General features: G+C 36.7%; 1 protein-coding gene across 7 annotated transcripts in view; it reads left to right on the forward strand.

Moving 5' to 3' along the window:
* GOLGA4 (golgin A4) overlaps window positions 1-18,033 on the forward strand; it is a 63,849-nt gene that overhangs the window by 25,872 nt on the left and 19,944 nt on the right. For all 7 annotated transcript variants that reach the window (XM_035552500.2, XM_035552501.2, XM_035552502.2 and 4 more), the window contains 8 exons: window positions 124-207; window positions 1,019-1,166; window positions 7,231-7,409; window positions 7,886-8,017; window positions 9,022-9,177; window positions 10,129-14,426; window positions 15,277-15,398; window positions 16,950-17,080. In XM_035552500.2, coding sequence (XP_035408393.1) covers window positions 124-207; window positions 1,019-1,166; window positions 7,231-7,409; window positions 7,886-8,017; window positions 9,022-9,177; window positions 10,129-14,426; window positions 15,277-15,398; window positions 16,950-17,080 — 5,250 coding nt within the window. The remainder of the gene's footprint in view (window positions 1-123; window positions 208-1,018; window positions 1,167-7,230; window positions 7,410-7,885; window positions 8,018-9,021; window positions 9,178-10,128; window positions 14,427-15,276; window positions 15,399-16,949; window positions 17,081-18,033) is intronic.

Raw genomic sequence — 18,033 nt, forward strand, 5'->3', positions numbered from 1 at the left:
CATGTACCAATAATCTATGATTCTTTATTAAAGCAAAGCCTAAACTGCTTGTCAGAAGCTATTTTTGTAAGCCTGGTGACATTTTAAACTCTTGTGATTGGGATCTTTTTTTTTTTTTTTTAGGACCTCCACATGGCTGAGAAGACTAAACTGATTACACAGCTGCGTGATGCAAAGAACTTGATTGAGCAGCTAGAACAAGACAAGGTAAACAAGGAAGATTTTTTCTTTAAGCTGTAGTTTTGGAAGAAGATTGGTTAAATTCAAAATATCTGACTTTCTGGTATTAGAAACTGTTCTTAGTTACCTAGTTTGTTTAGTTTACATCCAATTTCAACAAACACATAATTTAAGCTACTTGAGAATTCTATTATATAGATACTTTAGCATGTTCGTCTCTTAGGTTGTACTTAATACTGCAAGAATATGTTATGTAGGACGTAATTTGAAAAGGCATAATGATAAGTGGACTAGTGGTTACCTCAATGCTAGATTTTAAAAGTAAAATCTAATGAAGATGAGATAAAATATAAGGGAATTAAGTGCCCAGTTCAAGTTTGTCATTTTTTGTTGCTTACAAGATTTTTTGTCACAGTTATTACTTAGAGTAACTTCTGGTGGTGTAACACGCAACATGACTAACTCATCATCTGTGCGTAGTCTCTAAGGAGAATTAGACATGCAACAGTGCTTTCTTTTAGTTTGGGTTTGTTTATGGAATGCATATTTCAAAGAAAAGTATCTGTCCCAGGAAAAGAAAATTTTCTGATGGTCCTTGTTCCTTGGAGGAGTTCTTTTCACCACTAGATTAACTTTGCTTATTCATCAAAATAGTCCCTATTGTTATCGTCTTTTTATTATCACTTTATGATTTCTGACAGAGAAATACCATGATTTCCAATGCAGCAATAGCGGACTAAAGTTTATTTCTGACAAGGAGTGTGTCCTTGTTTGAAATTGTTTTCAATATGCATTTTATATGTTTGTTAGCTTTTTATCACAAGGACCTTTTCCACAGGGCATGGTAATTGCAGAGACAAAGCGACAAATGCACGAAACATTGGAAATGAAGGAAGAAGAGGTAGCACAGTTGCGTGCTCGGATCAAACAAATAACTACAAAAGGCGAGGAATTGAAAGAACAGAAAGAAAAGTCTGAAAAAGCTGGTAAGAAATTTTGGAGATTATTAGCTTTCACATGGAACACTATGAAGCTTCAGCATGGTCTTTTTGCAGTTTTTCATCAGTTGTTGTTTGGAATGGATATTATAACATGCTTTTTTTCTGAATGTTCTGCCATATCACCCCTGCTAACATTATTACTAACTTCATTTCTGACCACCAGTTTGACTGTTTTGTGTGATACTCTGCTCTAAGTTCAACTGGAGTGAGGAGGGAAACTGGTGAAGCAGCTGTACCCTCTTTGTAGGAGAAAAGATTGATACAGTATTGTATTGGTGTAATTTCAGGAGGAAAACTTTGGAAAGACAATTTTTAAAAATAAATTATCATAGTAATGTCATCTGTATTTGATACAAAAAGCAGCGATGAGTGCATAAGAGCTTGGGAAGAACTAGAGACAGAAGGATGTGTTACAATCATAATAAACATTTTCTTTTGATAAGTGTAGTGGAAGCATTTCTGCTTTTTTTTTTTTTTTTTCCTAATGAAACAGCAATAATGATACTTTTGTTTCAGGCTGGGAACCTAGTGTTTATATAGCTATTACACAATTAAGTTTACTTTTGTTGGAAATTTGATAACGTTAATGATGTGTGCTTGTAGTCAGGCCCCCCCCCTTTTTTTTTTAAACTCAATGAAAACTATTCTGCGCTGTATCTATCAAAATTCTTATAGAAGCATTTAGTTTGTTCTCATAAGCATTTAGGATGAGTTCACTGTCTTGGCAGAAGCTAAGATGTGGTTAGTTTGCATAAAACATGCATTATGCTATTTTGTTCTATAAAAAAGTGTTGAGAACTTCAAACCATACACTTCATAGCAGTTTATTTTGAATCTATGTAAATTAGGCCAGAACGTTCAATTTTAGAGATTAGTTTGTCTGGCTAGTTCATTTTGCTGTAATGCAGAAGAACAAATTTAACATCCAAAACCAGCAAAGGAAATACAAAGGTACACAGGGTGTTCATATAGAGGACATTTGAACACCCTGTGAAAATAACAAACATTTTGATTAGGTGCCCTCTTTCCCTACCCTTTCAGATTGCATGCGCATTTTTAGCTCTGGAAAATGCATATTTCAGAAATCAGTAATTTTTTTGCAGAAGTTGGATTTTTTTTCAGTTCTTGGAGACTAGAAAGCTTTTCTTCAAGATACTGTCTTTAAAAATAAATTAAGTATAGTTGTAGTGCTTCTGTAGGTACAAAGTTATTGCTGTTGTTGTTTGAAACACAGCAGCTTTTGAAGTGGTAGAAACCTCTAATTATGAAGTAGTATCTCCATGCACTTGTTAATAACATAATTTCCTCCCGCTTATGTAGCTATAAACTGAAAATAGGTTAAAGATGATGCTCTGGCTACCTAGAAAACTTAGCTATTGTAGTGACAAGTAATTTCACTTATCAATAACGTATTGAATACTTTGCACTGTACAAAGAGGAGATTTGTGTTAAACATTCTCTTGTCGTTATTTTAAGTGTTTCTGGTAATGTTTATGGTGCATAAGTGTCCACTTTACCTTTAGTTCATTATTTCAGCACTCTGTTAAGCATACTTATATGGATGTCGGAACCCTCAGAAAATTCATTAATATGACTTCTAAGATAGGCAAAATTGTAAGGTGACCTGTTAGGTTTTCCTGTGTATTCCAAAAAACTTGTGGTACACAACTGAAATAGAGCTTAGTACAGCTGAAACAGTTGTTCTGGCATCTGAGAAAACCACCATGAATATTGGGAGAGCTTGAAATTGCTTCTGGGTCACAGCCCTTGATTTTCACCAGTCCTAAGAATTGATGGTTTCATGTATTTTAGTTCAGCATATCTCATGTTTCTTGGGTAGTTAATGTAAGTGATTTTTAATTCTAGACTTTTTTTCTAGATTATGATTCAGTGAAAAATTTACCTTGTGGAATAAAGTGTTTATAGACGTGTTAAATTTCACTTATGGCAAAATAAAGATAAGCATAATACTTGGCACTTACTTTGTCATAGTGGTATAATTTAGGCTAAAAAGTGGTATATTTTGTGGCCACTTCATATTTTGAACTTGCCTGGTGTTACATGTCCAGCGTTTTTCTGTGTGATTGAGTGACTTTGCTGAAAAGCACCAGTGTTTGAATTATTACAAGTAAGAATTGTGACAGCTTAATGTTTCTGCATTTCTGTGTGCTGAAATGGTAAAAAGATATGTATGCTTATTTTGTGCATGATGTGTAAACTGTAACTGAGTCACCCCAGTTAATGTTGCAGTTCAGGTTTTTGTAGTTAGAGATGCATTATATTGAAATCTCACAGAGCATCTTGTTTTTGTGCATCCACACATGCCAATAAGTGAATCATGGTGCCTTTCCCAAGCCTTGTATGAACAGGACTGGGGTAAGGGCTCTTTTTTTCTTACATCAAACATTGGGTGCTTGGGCTGGGCTCTAAAAAGTAAATTATGTGTTTCTCAGGCAAAGGCAGTTCTTGCAGGAACTGCAACTGATTTTTTATGCTTTGCAATGTACATAGATTTATATTTTCCTTCAACAAAATTAGTTGTCGCATTTGTAAACTTACTGTTAAACTGGATTTTGTTACTCCTGAATACTTGACATAAGTCTTTTCTGACTTCTCAGAATGCAGGTTATTGACCTATTTATGTTCGGTAAGGTAAACCAAAGTCCTTAGACAGCAAATTCATACTGCTTTACTTGTCTGTTGTTCTTTGCAGGTGCAATTTCCTTTGCAATCTTATTTAGTTTATGCTTTGCACCTTTCTACAGAGAACAAACAAGACTCGATTGTTCATTTATAAATCCTACCTAGATGTGCAAACCAACTATAGGAAACGGATCGAGCCTTTATTTCTCAAGTAGCTTTTTGACAAGATGCTCGCTCTTGGCTTTCAGTATGAAAGTATGCAAAGCGCCCTCCTTTGCCATCTCTGTTCAGTGCTTTATTCACAACTCCCAGCAGTAAATGGCACTAGAGCTGAAAATAATGCACGTCTGCAGTACTGGTGAGAATAATCAAGAAGTCTTTGCAGTACAGACTGGGATTACTCTGGATAGCAGAGGCAAGGCAGGGAGAGCTGTGACTAATACCCTGGAGTAGTGTATGTAAAACAGTCAACTTCATAGTGCACATTTAATAAAAATGAGTTTTGCAAATCTGGCACTTTTCAAACTCTGCTCAGGCTCTTTTTAATTTTATATACTGCACAGGAAAGCTTCCTGTTAGTCAGGTTTTGTCAGATGAATGAGATCTTGCAAGCCTTGCTCGAGACCTTGTTGGTGTGCTTGTTATTGTTTCTGTTTTGCCAGTATGTCTTTGTGAGTTTTAACTTAACTGATACCTTAGATGGAAGGAACTTTTCTCAACAGTAGCTGTGCTGGTTGGCGAATAACAAAAGCAGTGTCTACTCTTTGGGTTCAGAACAGATGTATTTGGATGAAAGTACGGACTTCTTATTCCAGGCTTTCATCCACAGTAGAATTAAAAGCTTCAATAGATAAGAATGTAGTAATAATAATTTAGACCTTGTTCTGTCTCCTTGGTGTTAGCCCTCTACTGGTTTGAAACTTGCTTGTGTCGTGCTACACTAGAATTAACTACTTTGATGTCAAACGTTCTGTTTTGCTGAAGTGCTAAAAGGGCCTGAGATGCATATAATTTAACTTTTAGAGAACTAAGTGTGTTTGTGAAGTGTTGCTTCTCTATGCTTTCATACTCCCTTGACGTTTTATCCACCAGCTTTTGTCTGGCGTTTGTCTTAGCATCCTGCTTGCAATTACGGCGATGCAGCTGTTGTACTGCATGTTGCTCAGCTATCACATCTCAGTAGTCAATCCTAGCGTGATCCTGAATTGTCTCTAGTGGATTTGTGGGCTGTGGCAAATGCAATATCCTTCCTTTCTCAGAAGGAATAGGTTTCTCTCAAATAAAATCAAGCTTATGTTGCTCAGAACAAGAATCAGTAAATGCTTATGAGAAAGTGAAGTAGCTTAATATCCTTTAGTTGCAGGTTTTATTTGCAAAGATGTATTTGGTAAAAGTTGGTAGGGTTTTTTAGGTTGATTTTGCTGTCTCTGCGTGCTTTTGCTAGGGCTGAAGGGGGATGAGAGAAGTCCCTGCCAGCCTCCGCACACAGTTGTGCAGCCTGAGTTGGTAATGGGTTGGGGGGTGAGGGAGAAGGACTGGAACCCACCTGGCCCCAGGTGGTGATTGCCTTGGTGGGGACAGCGAAGAACCGTGCTTGGAAACATGGTAGCTACCTCTCATAAGGAGCTATAAGCCTAGTGCATGCTGGCATTATGCTTTAGACTGTTCTGCTCTTTGAAATAATCTCTAGTGTTCTTAGTTTTTTGTAAAGAGTTCTAGTATTGAAGTAGAATTGGCAATGAAAAAGCAGATACCGTGATGTGCTTCAGTATTGCCAGGGTCCATAGCAGCCCTGTTGCGTTCTAAACCATAACTGTTGCTGTGAGTAGTCGTGGAAAGGCTTCGTCGGAAAACAGCTGGAAAAGGTCAGACTTCGGGTGAATGCAATCTTACAGACTTAACTTACCTGAAAACATATTTGAGGCATTGGCTCAGAAAACATAGGTTGTAGTTAAAGGCTCCAGTTTCAAAGAAGTTATCTGAAGATTTTGAATAGAAAATTTTCAGTTCTCAAATTCGTGCCTGAATGTTGTTAAAGATGGGTAACTGTTTATATTTGTTTCACAAAAAAAGGATTACAGGAATTGCTGTGAATGCCTACTAAGTAATGGTCTATCAAAGAAACTAGAGATGTCTGTCTTTTGGGGATAGAGTGGAAGAAAGACTAGCATACTAAATAATACCTTAAAAAAGATTTTATGTCTGTTCTTAGACTAATATCCAACCAGTCCAAGTTTTTCTGTGCTCTGATTAATTACAAATGTGATACTGGCACTATGATTTTGAATTTTACAGAGGTTTTTGGCCTAAGTTCTTTTCTGTAAAGATTTAACTGTATACTATACTGTTTTGAGACTGCATTTTCCTTTGACATGCACCAGGGGCTTTCCATATACACACCCTATTCAGGAAAAGGGACTTCCCTGATAGCAATGACGTTCTAGTCTTGTGTAAATCTCTGCATGTTCTGCCATCAGTTTCAGTGAGGAACTCAAATGCTGATATTGAAAAACAATAAGAAGAAAACAGCTCACAATGCAGGAATTGATTTGCTTTCTGTCTACATCTAAACGATCATCTATGAAGTGAATAAAGTATGATAAAATAGTGCTTATCGTAGGAAGCAGCTGTGGATTTACTGTTTCTGATGTGTAAATTAAAATGATTCAGCAGACTTAAGCATTTCATGCAAAAATAAATAACTTTTATTGCTCCTGCTTGAGAGTTCTTTTGAAACATCTTATAGGTATTCAGGCTTTTTGATAGCAATGGCTAATTAAGTTTTCCTTAGATTTTTTTGCAAAGATCAGAAGCATAAGACAGTCTTCATAACACACACACGTTTTTCCAGTATCCCTTTTAATTGTGCTGATAGTAGTTTATATTAAAAGTAAATAGTGAAATAATGAAACTGACAAAAAGTCAGTTGGCAAAAGTCATCTTTATGGACTCCACTAAAAGCACAAAATTTAAAGAGAAGATTATCAAGGTTGCACTGGTTGAAGGGAACAATTCTTAGGTAAATGAAGTGCTCTGGTATAATACTTAAGTATTCTGTTCAGGAAGAGTTCTTTCATGATTCAGTAAAAGCTGACAAATTTATTCAGCGCATATAGCCAGGGAAGGGGCCATAGTTTTTTTTTTTCTTTGTGGTTTTTATACTTTATAGTGATTTTTAGGGAAAGAAATAGAAGCTATTGAACTCCAAAAACAACCAAGGCATTCACAGCTATTTGTCGGTTCTCTTTCCTTTTTAGATAATAAGCCCGTCTGAATTCTGGATGGATTCTTAAGCTCCTTCTTCTGTCACTTGTCGAATTTACAGTTACTGGGAAGCTGTTCTTCTGTTAAGTGACGTAGCTACTTCTTGACTACCTTTGTGTTTTTTTTTATTTTTCCTTTGCAGCTTTTGAAGAGCTTGAGAAGGCTCTGAGTATTGCCCAAAAAACAGAGGAAGCCCGGAAAAAATTGCAGGCAGAAATGGATGAAAAAATCAAAGCAGTAGAAAAGGCAAATGAGGAAGAAAGGGTAAATCTTCAACAGGAGTTAACCAGAGTGAAACAAGAGGTGGTTGAGATTATGAAGGTAAAAGCTGAAACTCCTGCTGTATTTCTAATCATGCAATTGCAAGTAAACTATAGTTGTAAAATGCATTGATATATCAGAACTTTGTTATAAAATTCTTGCTGTTTAATGAATTCTAGAAAAAATAACTTCTGGGATTAAGGATTTATTTAAAACATAAGATAAACTAAAAAACTCTCCATATATATTTTATTCGCTAGAATTTTAAAATCAGTATGTTAGTCATTGTAAAATGAACAGTGTTTCTTTTACTAGAACTATGAAAGACTTAAGAAGGAAGGTGGATAACTTCAATCTTGAAAATAACATCTGACAGGGCTTATCACTATTAAGTGACTCAATTAATTGTTACTTACTCAAAGGAGGCGAATAGGTTTGGTTTCTTCTCTCTGCACTGCTTTTCTTATTGCGAAATAATGCAAAGTTTGGTATTTAATGTTTCAAAATAATTTTTTTTTCTGACTTGTAATTCGTAGAAGTCTTCAGAAGATCGTGTTGCTGAACTGGAAAAATTACACAAAAAGGAAATGGCTACCAAAGATCGGGAGCTAAATGAGAGATTGCGGGTCCAAGAAAAGGAGTTCCATGAGAAGATGAAGGCAGCTCTTGTAAGCATTGCTAAAATGTGTAGAAAAGACATTCCTCTAAGTCTGAGGTGGATCTAGAGGTCTCAATCTGACCTCATTCCACAGTGGGAGTCCTTGTGCATTCAGATATGGGTGCCCTCCCAAAGTCCAGGAGCTCAGAGACTTAAGAGCATGAAGGGAAAACAGCTGCAATGATACAGACTGAATAATGATAACGAATCAATATTGCTGTTCACTGACAGCTGTATGTTCTGGGAAAGATTGTTATTTTTAACACTTTGTTAGACATGTTTTTTTGAATTTCTACCTCTGAATCGTTGGAGATTGGCCACAGAAACTAGAGAAAAAGAGGTACAAGGAATGAGGCTGTTACTTGAAATGTATTAATATCCACTATGTCTGTTTGTGTTATGTTGACAGGGTTATACATTCATAGTGGTTGATCTCTGGAAAAAAAAATCCTTTAAAGTCAGGTTGGCAGGGATCACTGGTTTCTTCGCTCTTTTCTGTAATCTATAGTCCATTTTAGGTCATTGTGCAATTTCATTTAATAAATGGACACTCATTTATGCTCCTCCTTTGTGGCTGGAGAATAGGACCAAGGACTTCAACAGTTCCTTCCCGAGCATATTATTTATTTTTTTTTTTTGGGGGGGGGGGGGGAGGAGGGGAGGGGGAATATTTTTTAATTGTAAGAAATAGAAGTGTGAAAATATATTAGTGATAGAATCAAGTGAGGACAGATCTTTAATTCTCTAATATGTTACTCTCCATTTGGTTGGTCTCCACTAGTAAATGCTGAAGTCGCATTACATTTGTTAAACAAAGAAGACAAGTGGTTGCCAAGAAAAGAAAATTGAAATGATTTTATAACAACTTTATTTTCACAGACAAAATATACACTGTGTTTTGTATGTAGAGAAAATATATATGATTATGTTAACTTGTTTATAAATATCCTATTGTACTGTTTTTGAAGGTGTGGACCATTGTTACAATTTGTTGTTTTGCTCATTTTTATACAGGAGAAAAATCAGAGTGAGTGTTTAAAAACCCTTAAAGAACAAGAGCAACAGGAATCCCTAGCCTTAGAAGAATTAGAGCTGCAGAAGAAAGCAATACAGGCAGAATGTGACAAGAAGCTTCAGGAGATGCATCAAGAAGTAGAGGCTTCTAGAACTGTGAGTAAATATTCCAGAAGAGAAAACACTTTTAAGAATTTATTTTGGTACATATATTTTAAACTGTGACAGATTTACAGATGCTGTGGATCTATTGTCATCGGGTTTGTTTTAATTTCACAATGTTTTTGAAGTGAACAAAACTATACGTATTGTTACAGTATGCTGCAGCCCCCCCCCCTTTTTTTTTTTTTACAAGATTGGATGCACAAATATAGAAATCCATTCTTTGTTGTGCTGTAGGATATAAATTCATACCCATGTACATAGGTTTTATGTACATTATACAGGAGATTAAAGCTTTAATCAGTTTAATTTCTGGATACTACTACCATATAAACACTTTAAAGATGCTTAAGTAAGGATTTGTGTAATTTTTTAAAATATCTTTTGCTTTATGTCACAAGTAAGATTGTATTATTTGCTAAAGCAAGTTAGTACATTGTTCAACAAACACCCCAAACATTAAGCTGGAATTTTTGCCTTTAGAGACGTTTTATCCTTACAGCAGCAATTCAGTGAGAGGTGGAATTAAGATAAACTAGTATGTATGTATAAAGCCCAGTAGTCCACATGGACTTGAGATATGTTTAATCCTGTGTGTTTGTTCTTTAACAACAGCAACAAAAGAACATTGTTCTCATAAGTATTGCTTGAATTATTTTGTTTGAATTAATTAAATTATTTCCAAATTTTTATTTTGTCTATTCACTGCAGTGGAATAGAACTTTATTTTTTCAATTAATTGGCTTAACTTAATGGAAGCAATGGTGAAAACAAACTAAATTAATTAAAGGTTTATATAAAAAAGTGATATTTGTTATAAACAAAAGAATAAGTGACTTGTAACTATAGTTGCAATTTTCCTATGTGTATGTGTGTTTTTTTTAATTTGATCATTTTTTTTACATTTGGAATACTCATATTCTTTAAATCTATGTTCTCTAACAGAAGATCCTTGAATTGGAGAGCTCTCTTGCAAAGTATTCACAAGATGACAGAGACCGATCAGAGGAATTGAGCACTCTGATGGAGTCTGAAAAAAAGCAGCATAATAAGGAAATTAATGATATGGTTGAAAAACACAAGAAAGAATTGGAGAACATGCAACAGCAGCAGGGAGAGCTTTGGACAGAAAAACTTCAAATTCTAAAGCAACAACATGCAATTGAAATAGAAAAAATGAGAGAAAAGCAAGAACAAGAAATAGATACAATATTGAAAGAGAAAGAAACAGTTTTCCGTACACATATAGAAGAGATGAATGAAAAAACTTTAGAAAAACTTGATGTGAAACAAACTGAGTTAGAAGCACTTTCATCTGAGCTATCAGAAGCACTAAAAGTACGTCATGATTTAGAGAAAGAACTCTCAGAATTGAAAAATAAAGTAGGTGAAGCAAAGCAAGAATTGGAAGGAAAGTTGGAAGAAGAGAGGAATCAGCACAAAGAAGAGGTTGAACTTATGTTAAAAGAGCATGAGATCTCTATTCAAGGAGTTGAGAAGGTACTCAAAGAAGAATTGAATCAACTCAAGCAATTATTGGAGGAGAAGGACAGACATCTGGAGGAAATAAAAGTACATGAGCAGAAGCTAAAAGAATCTGCAGAAAGATCTGAAGCTGAACTTGTCCAAGTGTCCAAAAAACTAGAGGAGGTTTCGCAGTCTCATCAGAATACTTCTAATGAGCAGGCAAGGACATATGAAGAGGAATTAGCAAAGCTGCAGCACAAACTGACAGATCTGGAAGGAGAAAAATCACAATTTAGGGAGCAGTTAGAAAGAGCTGAATCCCAGCTGAATGAAGTCAAGAATGAGTTAGAATCTCACATGTCCCAGCTACATGACCTGAAGCAGCATTTGCAAGAGCAAAGCAATGAAAATACACAGAAAGTAGCCTCTCTCACACAACAATATGAATCTCAACTGAAGGATCTACAAAGAGAGGCTGATGAGACAAAGCAAAGTCTAACTGAGAAGGAAAAGGAAATTGAACACATGAAGAAGTTACAGAATGAACAAGTTGAAGAGCTTAAACAGAAATTGTTAGCCACAGAGGAAAGAACTAGTGCTTTACAAGGAGAATGTGAAAATAAACTGAAACGACAGGAAAATAAAATGGAGAAAATGAAGCAGAAATCAAAAGATATGCAGGAAGCCTTTAAAAAGAAAATTGCCGAGCAGGAATCTAAACTAAAAAGAGAGCTTCAAAACAAGCAGTTGGAGTTCAGTCAGAAAGAGAGCGAATTCAATGCTAAAATGCTAGAAATGGCACATGCCAGCTCAGCCGGAATCAATGATGCTGTGTCAAAACTGGAATCTAATCAGAAAGAGCAACTGGAGAGTCTTGCTGAGGCTCATAGGAGGGAATTGGAAGAAATTACCCAGAGCTGGGAAAAGAAACTCAATCAGCAGGTTGAAGAGCTCCAGGAAAAACATGAAATGGAACTGCAAGAGAAAGAGCAGGAAGTTGGAGACCTGAAACAGAAACTTGCCACCTTCAGTGCTGAGAAGGAGGGCTCCAGGACAGAAATAACCCGACTGAAGGAAGAACAGGTGAAGAGGGATGAGACCCTGAACCAATTACAAGAACAGCTAAAGCAGTCATTCGCTCATGTGAATGCTTTGTCAAATAGTGAAAGTGACCTGAAAACACAGCTCCAGAAGTTGGAAGGTGATCTTAGTCAGTCCCTGAAAGAGCAATCAGGGCTTCAGGAACAGCTCAGTAAACAGAAAGCAATCGAAGAAAAGGACAAAGCCAAAATTACTGAGCTGGCTGATATGCTGAAAACACTTGAGGAGAAGCTCCAAACTGTGCAATTTTCTCAAGATAAAGATCATGAAAATTATGAGAAAAAAATGGAGGCATTTCAACAACAAGAAACTGAGTTTAAGAGGTTGTCAGGAGAGCTTGTAGCACAATTGGATGCTTATTGGAAGAATGCTGAAGATCTGTTGCAAACAAAAATCAGTGAATTAATTGAAAAGTGTAATGAAAAAATTGGTGTAGTAACATGCAAAATTGCAGATTGTGAGCGCCAAACTACAAAAGTTAAAGAAGCGATATTAGCTAAAATAAATAAAATTCTTGAGCTGGAAGCTCAACTTAGAGTAGTAACAGAGAATCATTCTGCTGCAAGTAGTTCTTTACAAAAGTCAATGGAGCAGCTGCAAGAGAAAGACAACTTAATTAGGTCCATGAGAGCTGATATTGAAGGACTTGTAGCAGAAAAGGAACAATTGCAAAAAGAAGGAGGGCACCAGCAGCAGGCAGCATCAGAAAAAGAAACTTGCATAACTCAGCTCAGGAAAGAGTTATCTGAAAATATCAACGCTGTCACCTCAATGAGGGAGGAACTCCAGGAAAAAGAATCAGAGATCTCTGCTCTCAACAGAACAATTAATGAGCTTAATGTTAAACTTGAAAGTATGGTAAGTTTAACAGAGAAGGAAGAAGCCATGTCTGTATTAAGCAAGCAACATCAAGAGGATCGATTGCAGTTGTTAAACCAGGTACAGGAGTTATCGACCAGTGTTGAGACGCTGAGTCAGGAAAAAGCATCAGCTCTCGAGCAGGTAGATCATTGGACAGCCAAGCTGTCAGAGTGGAAGATGAAAGCACAAACAAGATTTACACAAAATCATGAAGCTATTAAAGATTTGCAGAGCAAACTTGAACTAAGCAATACCCAAGCCAATAGAAAAGATGAAGAGCTAAATAAGTTGAAAGAGGAGCTGGCTAAACAAGGCAAAAGTCTGGATAGCTTAAAAAGTGCATTGGAACAAAAGCAAAACAGGATAGAAAAACAAGAAAGTGAGTTAACTGCAGAGTTAAAAATCCAAGCAGCAAGAGTTGCCGAACTAGAAGAATGCATTGCTCAGAAAACTTCAGAAAATGATTCCTTGATGGAGGAACTTAAAAAGTATAATGAACAGAAAGAGACAGAGCAAAAAGAGGTAGCTTGGCAACTCCAGCAGGCAGAGAAGGTGGCTTTTGAAAAAGACAATAGGTTTAAAGAGGCTGAAGAAAAGGTGCTCGATCTTGAAAAGAAAATAGATTCAATCAAAGCTGAATTTGAAGCAAAAGAGAGGGAATTTGTTCAAATGAAATCATCAATACTTAAAAGCAAGGAGGAAGAACTGAAAGAATTAGAAGAGAGACTGAATGCAGAGAGTGGCACTAAGTTGGCAGATCTGAAAAAAAAGGCAGAGCAAAAAATCGGTTCTATTAAAAAGCAATTGATGTCTCAGATGGAAGAAAGGGAACAGCAATTTAAGCAAGATAGAGAAAATCAGTTAAGAGACTTAGAACAAAAAGTGCAGGAAAGAGAGGCCAAAATTGGATCCTTAAAAGAACAAATCCAAAAGTCAACAAGAGAGTCTACAGAATTAGAGAAGGAAATGCTGCAAAAAGTAGAGAGTGCAAAAGCTGCTGTAGAGCAAGAAAAAAATGAAATGCTTGAGAGTGTCCAGCGGATGTATGAAGAGAAAATTCATGTGTTACGGAAGGACCTGACAGAAAAAGATGAATTGGTGCAGAAGTATGAAAAGGAACAACAAGAATGTAAAGACTGTCATCTGGAACTGCAAAACAAACTGGAGGAACTCCTTAAAAAATTAGAATGTGTTGAGAAGAGAAATCACGAGGAGCAGAGTGTGACTGAAAGCCTCAGGAAAGAGCTTAAGGAGCAAACTAAAAAATACTCATTGTTAGTGGATGAGCATGCTCGGTGTGGTGGTGATTTAGCAAGCAGTAGGGAAGAATTGAAAGCTAAAGAACAAAAGCATTTGGATATGGAGAACATAATTGGAGATTTCCAGAAAAAATTGCAGGAAAAAGAGTCAGTCAGTCAATCTTTAGAACAGAAGGTAAGAGAGTTGGAAAATAATCTGGTGAGGGTAAATGAAGTGCACAGGATGGAGATGGATGATGCGAGTTCGAAATACAAATTAAAACTAGAAAGTTTACAGCAACAGCTGGAGGAAAGAAATGACCGCTTGAAAGCTTTTGAGGAAAACGTTGAAGAAAAGACTAAATCTGGTTTGGAGCTGCAGAAGTTACTAGGTGATATGCAGAACCAGCAGAAGGATTTGCAGGCTAAACTGGAAGAGACTGAAAGAGAGAAACAAAAACTACGTAAAGATGTAAACAATCTTCAAAAAGACTTGCGTACTTTGCGAAAAGAGCATCAGCAGGAGCTTGACATAGTTAAGAAAGAGTCCTTAGAAGAAATGGAGCAGAAAATCAGGTAAATTCTTTGTTCCTGGTCTGGTTAACATTTCTTTGCTTTATTTTTAACTAAAACCATAAGACCGCTTTTTTATAGTTCGGTTTGTAACAATGAAATAATGACTGTTATTTTTCTGTGATTTTTCTAAGTAGATTTAAAGAAACAGCAAGAAAAGAACAAGTTAATAGTAGCACTTCATGAACACACAAAACATTGAGTCAACAGTTTAAAAAGTGGTTTGTCTTTTGGCAAACTAATACCACTTTTGATCTGTTTCAGTGATGATTATTTTCAGCATTAACAGAACATAAAATATATTTTTAGTTCCCTGAAATGGGAAACAAAGTCTATCAAAGCTTAATTCTGAGGGCTTCATATCCCTACTCTCTAAGGTATCTTAGCAGCCATTGAAAATTCAGATTGTGAACTTGGGGCGAGGAGGAGATGGTAGAAGACAAATGATATCAAGAGTTGTTCATATGTACTGCAGAAACTGTAGTATGCTCTTCAGTGCTCTAACAGTTTCCCAAGTAAAGAATTCCCTCACAACTCTGCCTGTAAGGAGGCCATACTTCTGATTCTTCATCTTCTTTGAGGGGAAAAAAAAAAAAATAGCCCACAAAAAAAATCTTTTGGAGGAGGTGGGAGGGAGCCTGGTGGTTCAGTTCTGTTCTTTTTAATGAAACACCTGTACCTTCCAGGTGAATTCAATGGGAAGGAGAATCCCACAGAATTCATCTAATTCAAAGCCAGCCCATTCTAAAATAGTTTTGGAGATATTCCCAGATTTCCTACCTTGCTAAGCTATTCTCATACTCTCTTTAAACTTTTATTTCCTGAGTGTATTTTTTTTGACTTTTTTGTACAGGTGGGAACAAGAAGATACTGAATTAAAGCACAACTCCACGTTAAAGCAGTTAATGAGAGAGTTCAATACTCAGCTGGCTCAAAAAGAAATGGAATTGGAAACAGCCTTAAAAGAGACGATCAGTAAGTGGAGTACTAATGTAACTGTAATTAGGAGAGGCTAAAATGTAGTCAGAAAATGGGTCTTCAGATGTTTCGGGCAAGACATTTTACCTGGGACTCTGATAAAGACATATATTTTATGACTTAGTGCTGCCTGGAGAAATCAGGGAAAACCTCTCTTGCTTAGCAAAGAACATATGAATGTTAATTGTAGCACAATTAGGAAAACACATGTAGTTGTTCTTCGTTTGCCTATAGGCTCTTTGATCTTGCACTGTTTGTGTTTGCATCTGTCATGGCAAGAGTTGCCCATGGTAGCTATTGAAACTAAGTATCTGTCACATGTACCAAAAAAAAGGTTCTTTTAGAGGTGAAAGCACATTGGTAAGTTTTCATTGTAATACTACTTTGGCTTCAGCAAAACAAACCTGTTACACTCTGTTTTTGACTGAAGGATGCCTTTTAGTGAAACTTACAGAATAATGGAACATCCTGAGTTGGCAGGGACCTATAAGGATCATCGAGTCCAACTCCTGGCTCCACACAGGACCACCCAAAAATCAAACCCTTTGTCTGAGAGCATTGTCCAAACGCTTCTCCAACTCTGTCAGGCTTGGTGCCGTGACCACTTCCCTGGGGAGCCTGTCCCAGTGCCCGACGAGCCTTTGAGTGCAGAACTTTTTCCTAACACCCAGCCTGACCCTCCCCTGTCGCAGCTCCATGCCATTCCCTCAGGTCCTGTCGCTGTCCCCAGAGAGCAGAGCTCAGCGCCTGCCCCTCCGCTCCCCTCGTGAGGGAGCTGCAGGCCGCCATGAGGCCTCCTCAGCTTGCTCTGCTCTGGGCTGAACAAACCAAGGGACCTCAGCTGCTCCTCATATGTCTTGCCCTCTAGACGCTTTACCATCATTGTAACCCTACTTTGGACACTCTCTAATACTTCTACGTCCTTATATTGTGGTGCCCAAAACTGCACACAGTACTCAAGGTGAGGCCACACCAGCATAGAATCAGAATTGTATTTTCTTAGCTGAGTCTTGCAGACTTCATTCACTATTACCAATAACAGGTACTAGCTGGGTTTAATGTCTGATTGCTATGCCCATGTGGTTATAACTAGATTGCAGCATGGTTCAGATTTTCTTCTCTGTTCATCTTTTGTCACCATAATGTAAGTTGGAGGTTGAAAGAAGAAAGTATCTCTGACTTCACAGTTACTGAAAGTGCACCTCTAAGTGAGGTATTTCTGAAAATTCATAGCTGTTTCAGATCCCTTCTATAGGTAGAATAGGAGATGGAATTACTTGATAAATATTGGTTGTGATATTAACTTTTAGAGAAGTTCCAGCATCAGGCTGAAAAAACTGATCCGGATGCCAAACTGTAAACAATAAAATTCATACATATTAGAGTCAAGTGACATAATTGTCACTGGTATGGTGAAAAATGAATTCTCTTGGCAAGTATTCGTTATAGATGCCTTTCATGATTGTCTTTAATCTTTTCTTTAATACTGTTGTAACATAATCTATCAAAATAAGTATGCTTTTTGATGTTGCTTGTTTTTTTTTACAGGTAAAGCCCAGGAAGTAGAATCTGAATTGATAGAAAACCATCACATAGAGACAATGCAGTTGCATAAAAAAATCGCAGAAAAAGACAATGATCTAAAAAGAACTGTGGAAAAATATGAAGAAATGCTTGAGGTATCTTTCTGAAAAGTGATACGCCTACATACATTTCAAAATAATTCTTCTCCTTTTTTTCATTACAAAACTTGTCAGAAAATCAATGCATTCTAGTAAAGTTCTTCTGAATCTCACTGCTTGAATTATACTTTACATGTGTGGTGTCCTAGCTTCCAATTAAAATGTTTATGTATGTTTTATGAACATGTAAAAACACCAGAAACCAGGCCCCATCTCTGATTCAGGAAAAACTATCTGGTTAGGTCTTTGTCCTCAAGCAGTTTTTTCCGTGCTCCAGATTGAAATGAATGTAAGGAAGTTAAGTCTAAGTTCTACAAGATTTTGTTGCTGTTGTTTCTTGTAAATTTTTAAACAGCGTTTATATGTCATCCTCATGGTCTAGCTCCCTTCTGTGATACTCTATCTGCATTGGTACCATAGCCCTTAAGTAAGGTTCTGTTCTGTGCAGGGTGCAGTCTGTTTGTGTAGTTTTTATGCTGGTAAAGCTCTTTTTTAGTTGTAAGTGAGCAGTCTGTCTGCATGACATTTGCAGATAAACGTAGTAATATTTCAACCAGAAGTTAGCAGCCAAGGATGCCTTCTGTTTTAGCCAGGTTAGGAGTTCAGGTAGAGCAAAAATGCCTGACTACAAAAGAGTGAATGTTTTTTGGTGCTAGACTGTCCATTGTATTGGGATGCAGGCTGTAATTTTGGTAATTTTAGTCCTGTTTGCACAAATAATCGTTAAAAAGATTGTTTCTTGAATAGTACCATTGGTAATAATTGTAAGAGAACTTGTGTTTATGCTCAGTTAACCAGTCCAAAGAGCTATATACTGAGCATATCTGAGTGCTTTATGCTAAAAATCCTTAACTTGTAGGCAGATTGTATATTTTGCTCTATTTCTGGACATCCGGCAATTTGGGTGGACATGGCAGGCTTATTCAAGTCCTAACTTTAAAGGTCCAAAT

The sequence above is a fragment of the Cygnus atratus genome, chromosome 2 (genome assembly GCF_013377495.2).
Source record: "Cygnus atratus isolate AKBS03 ecotype Queensland, Australia chromosome 2, CAtr_DNAZoo_HiC_assembly, whole genome shotgun sequence".
Classification (NCBI taxonomy): Eukaryota; Metazoa; Chordata; class Aves; order Anseriformes; family Anatidae; genus Cygnus; species Cygnus atratus.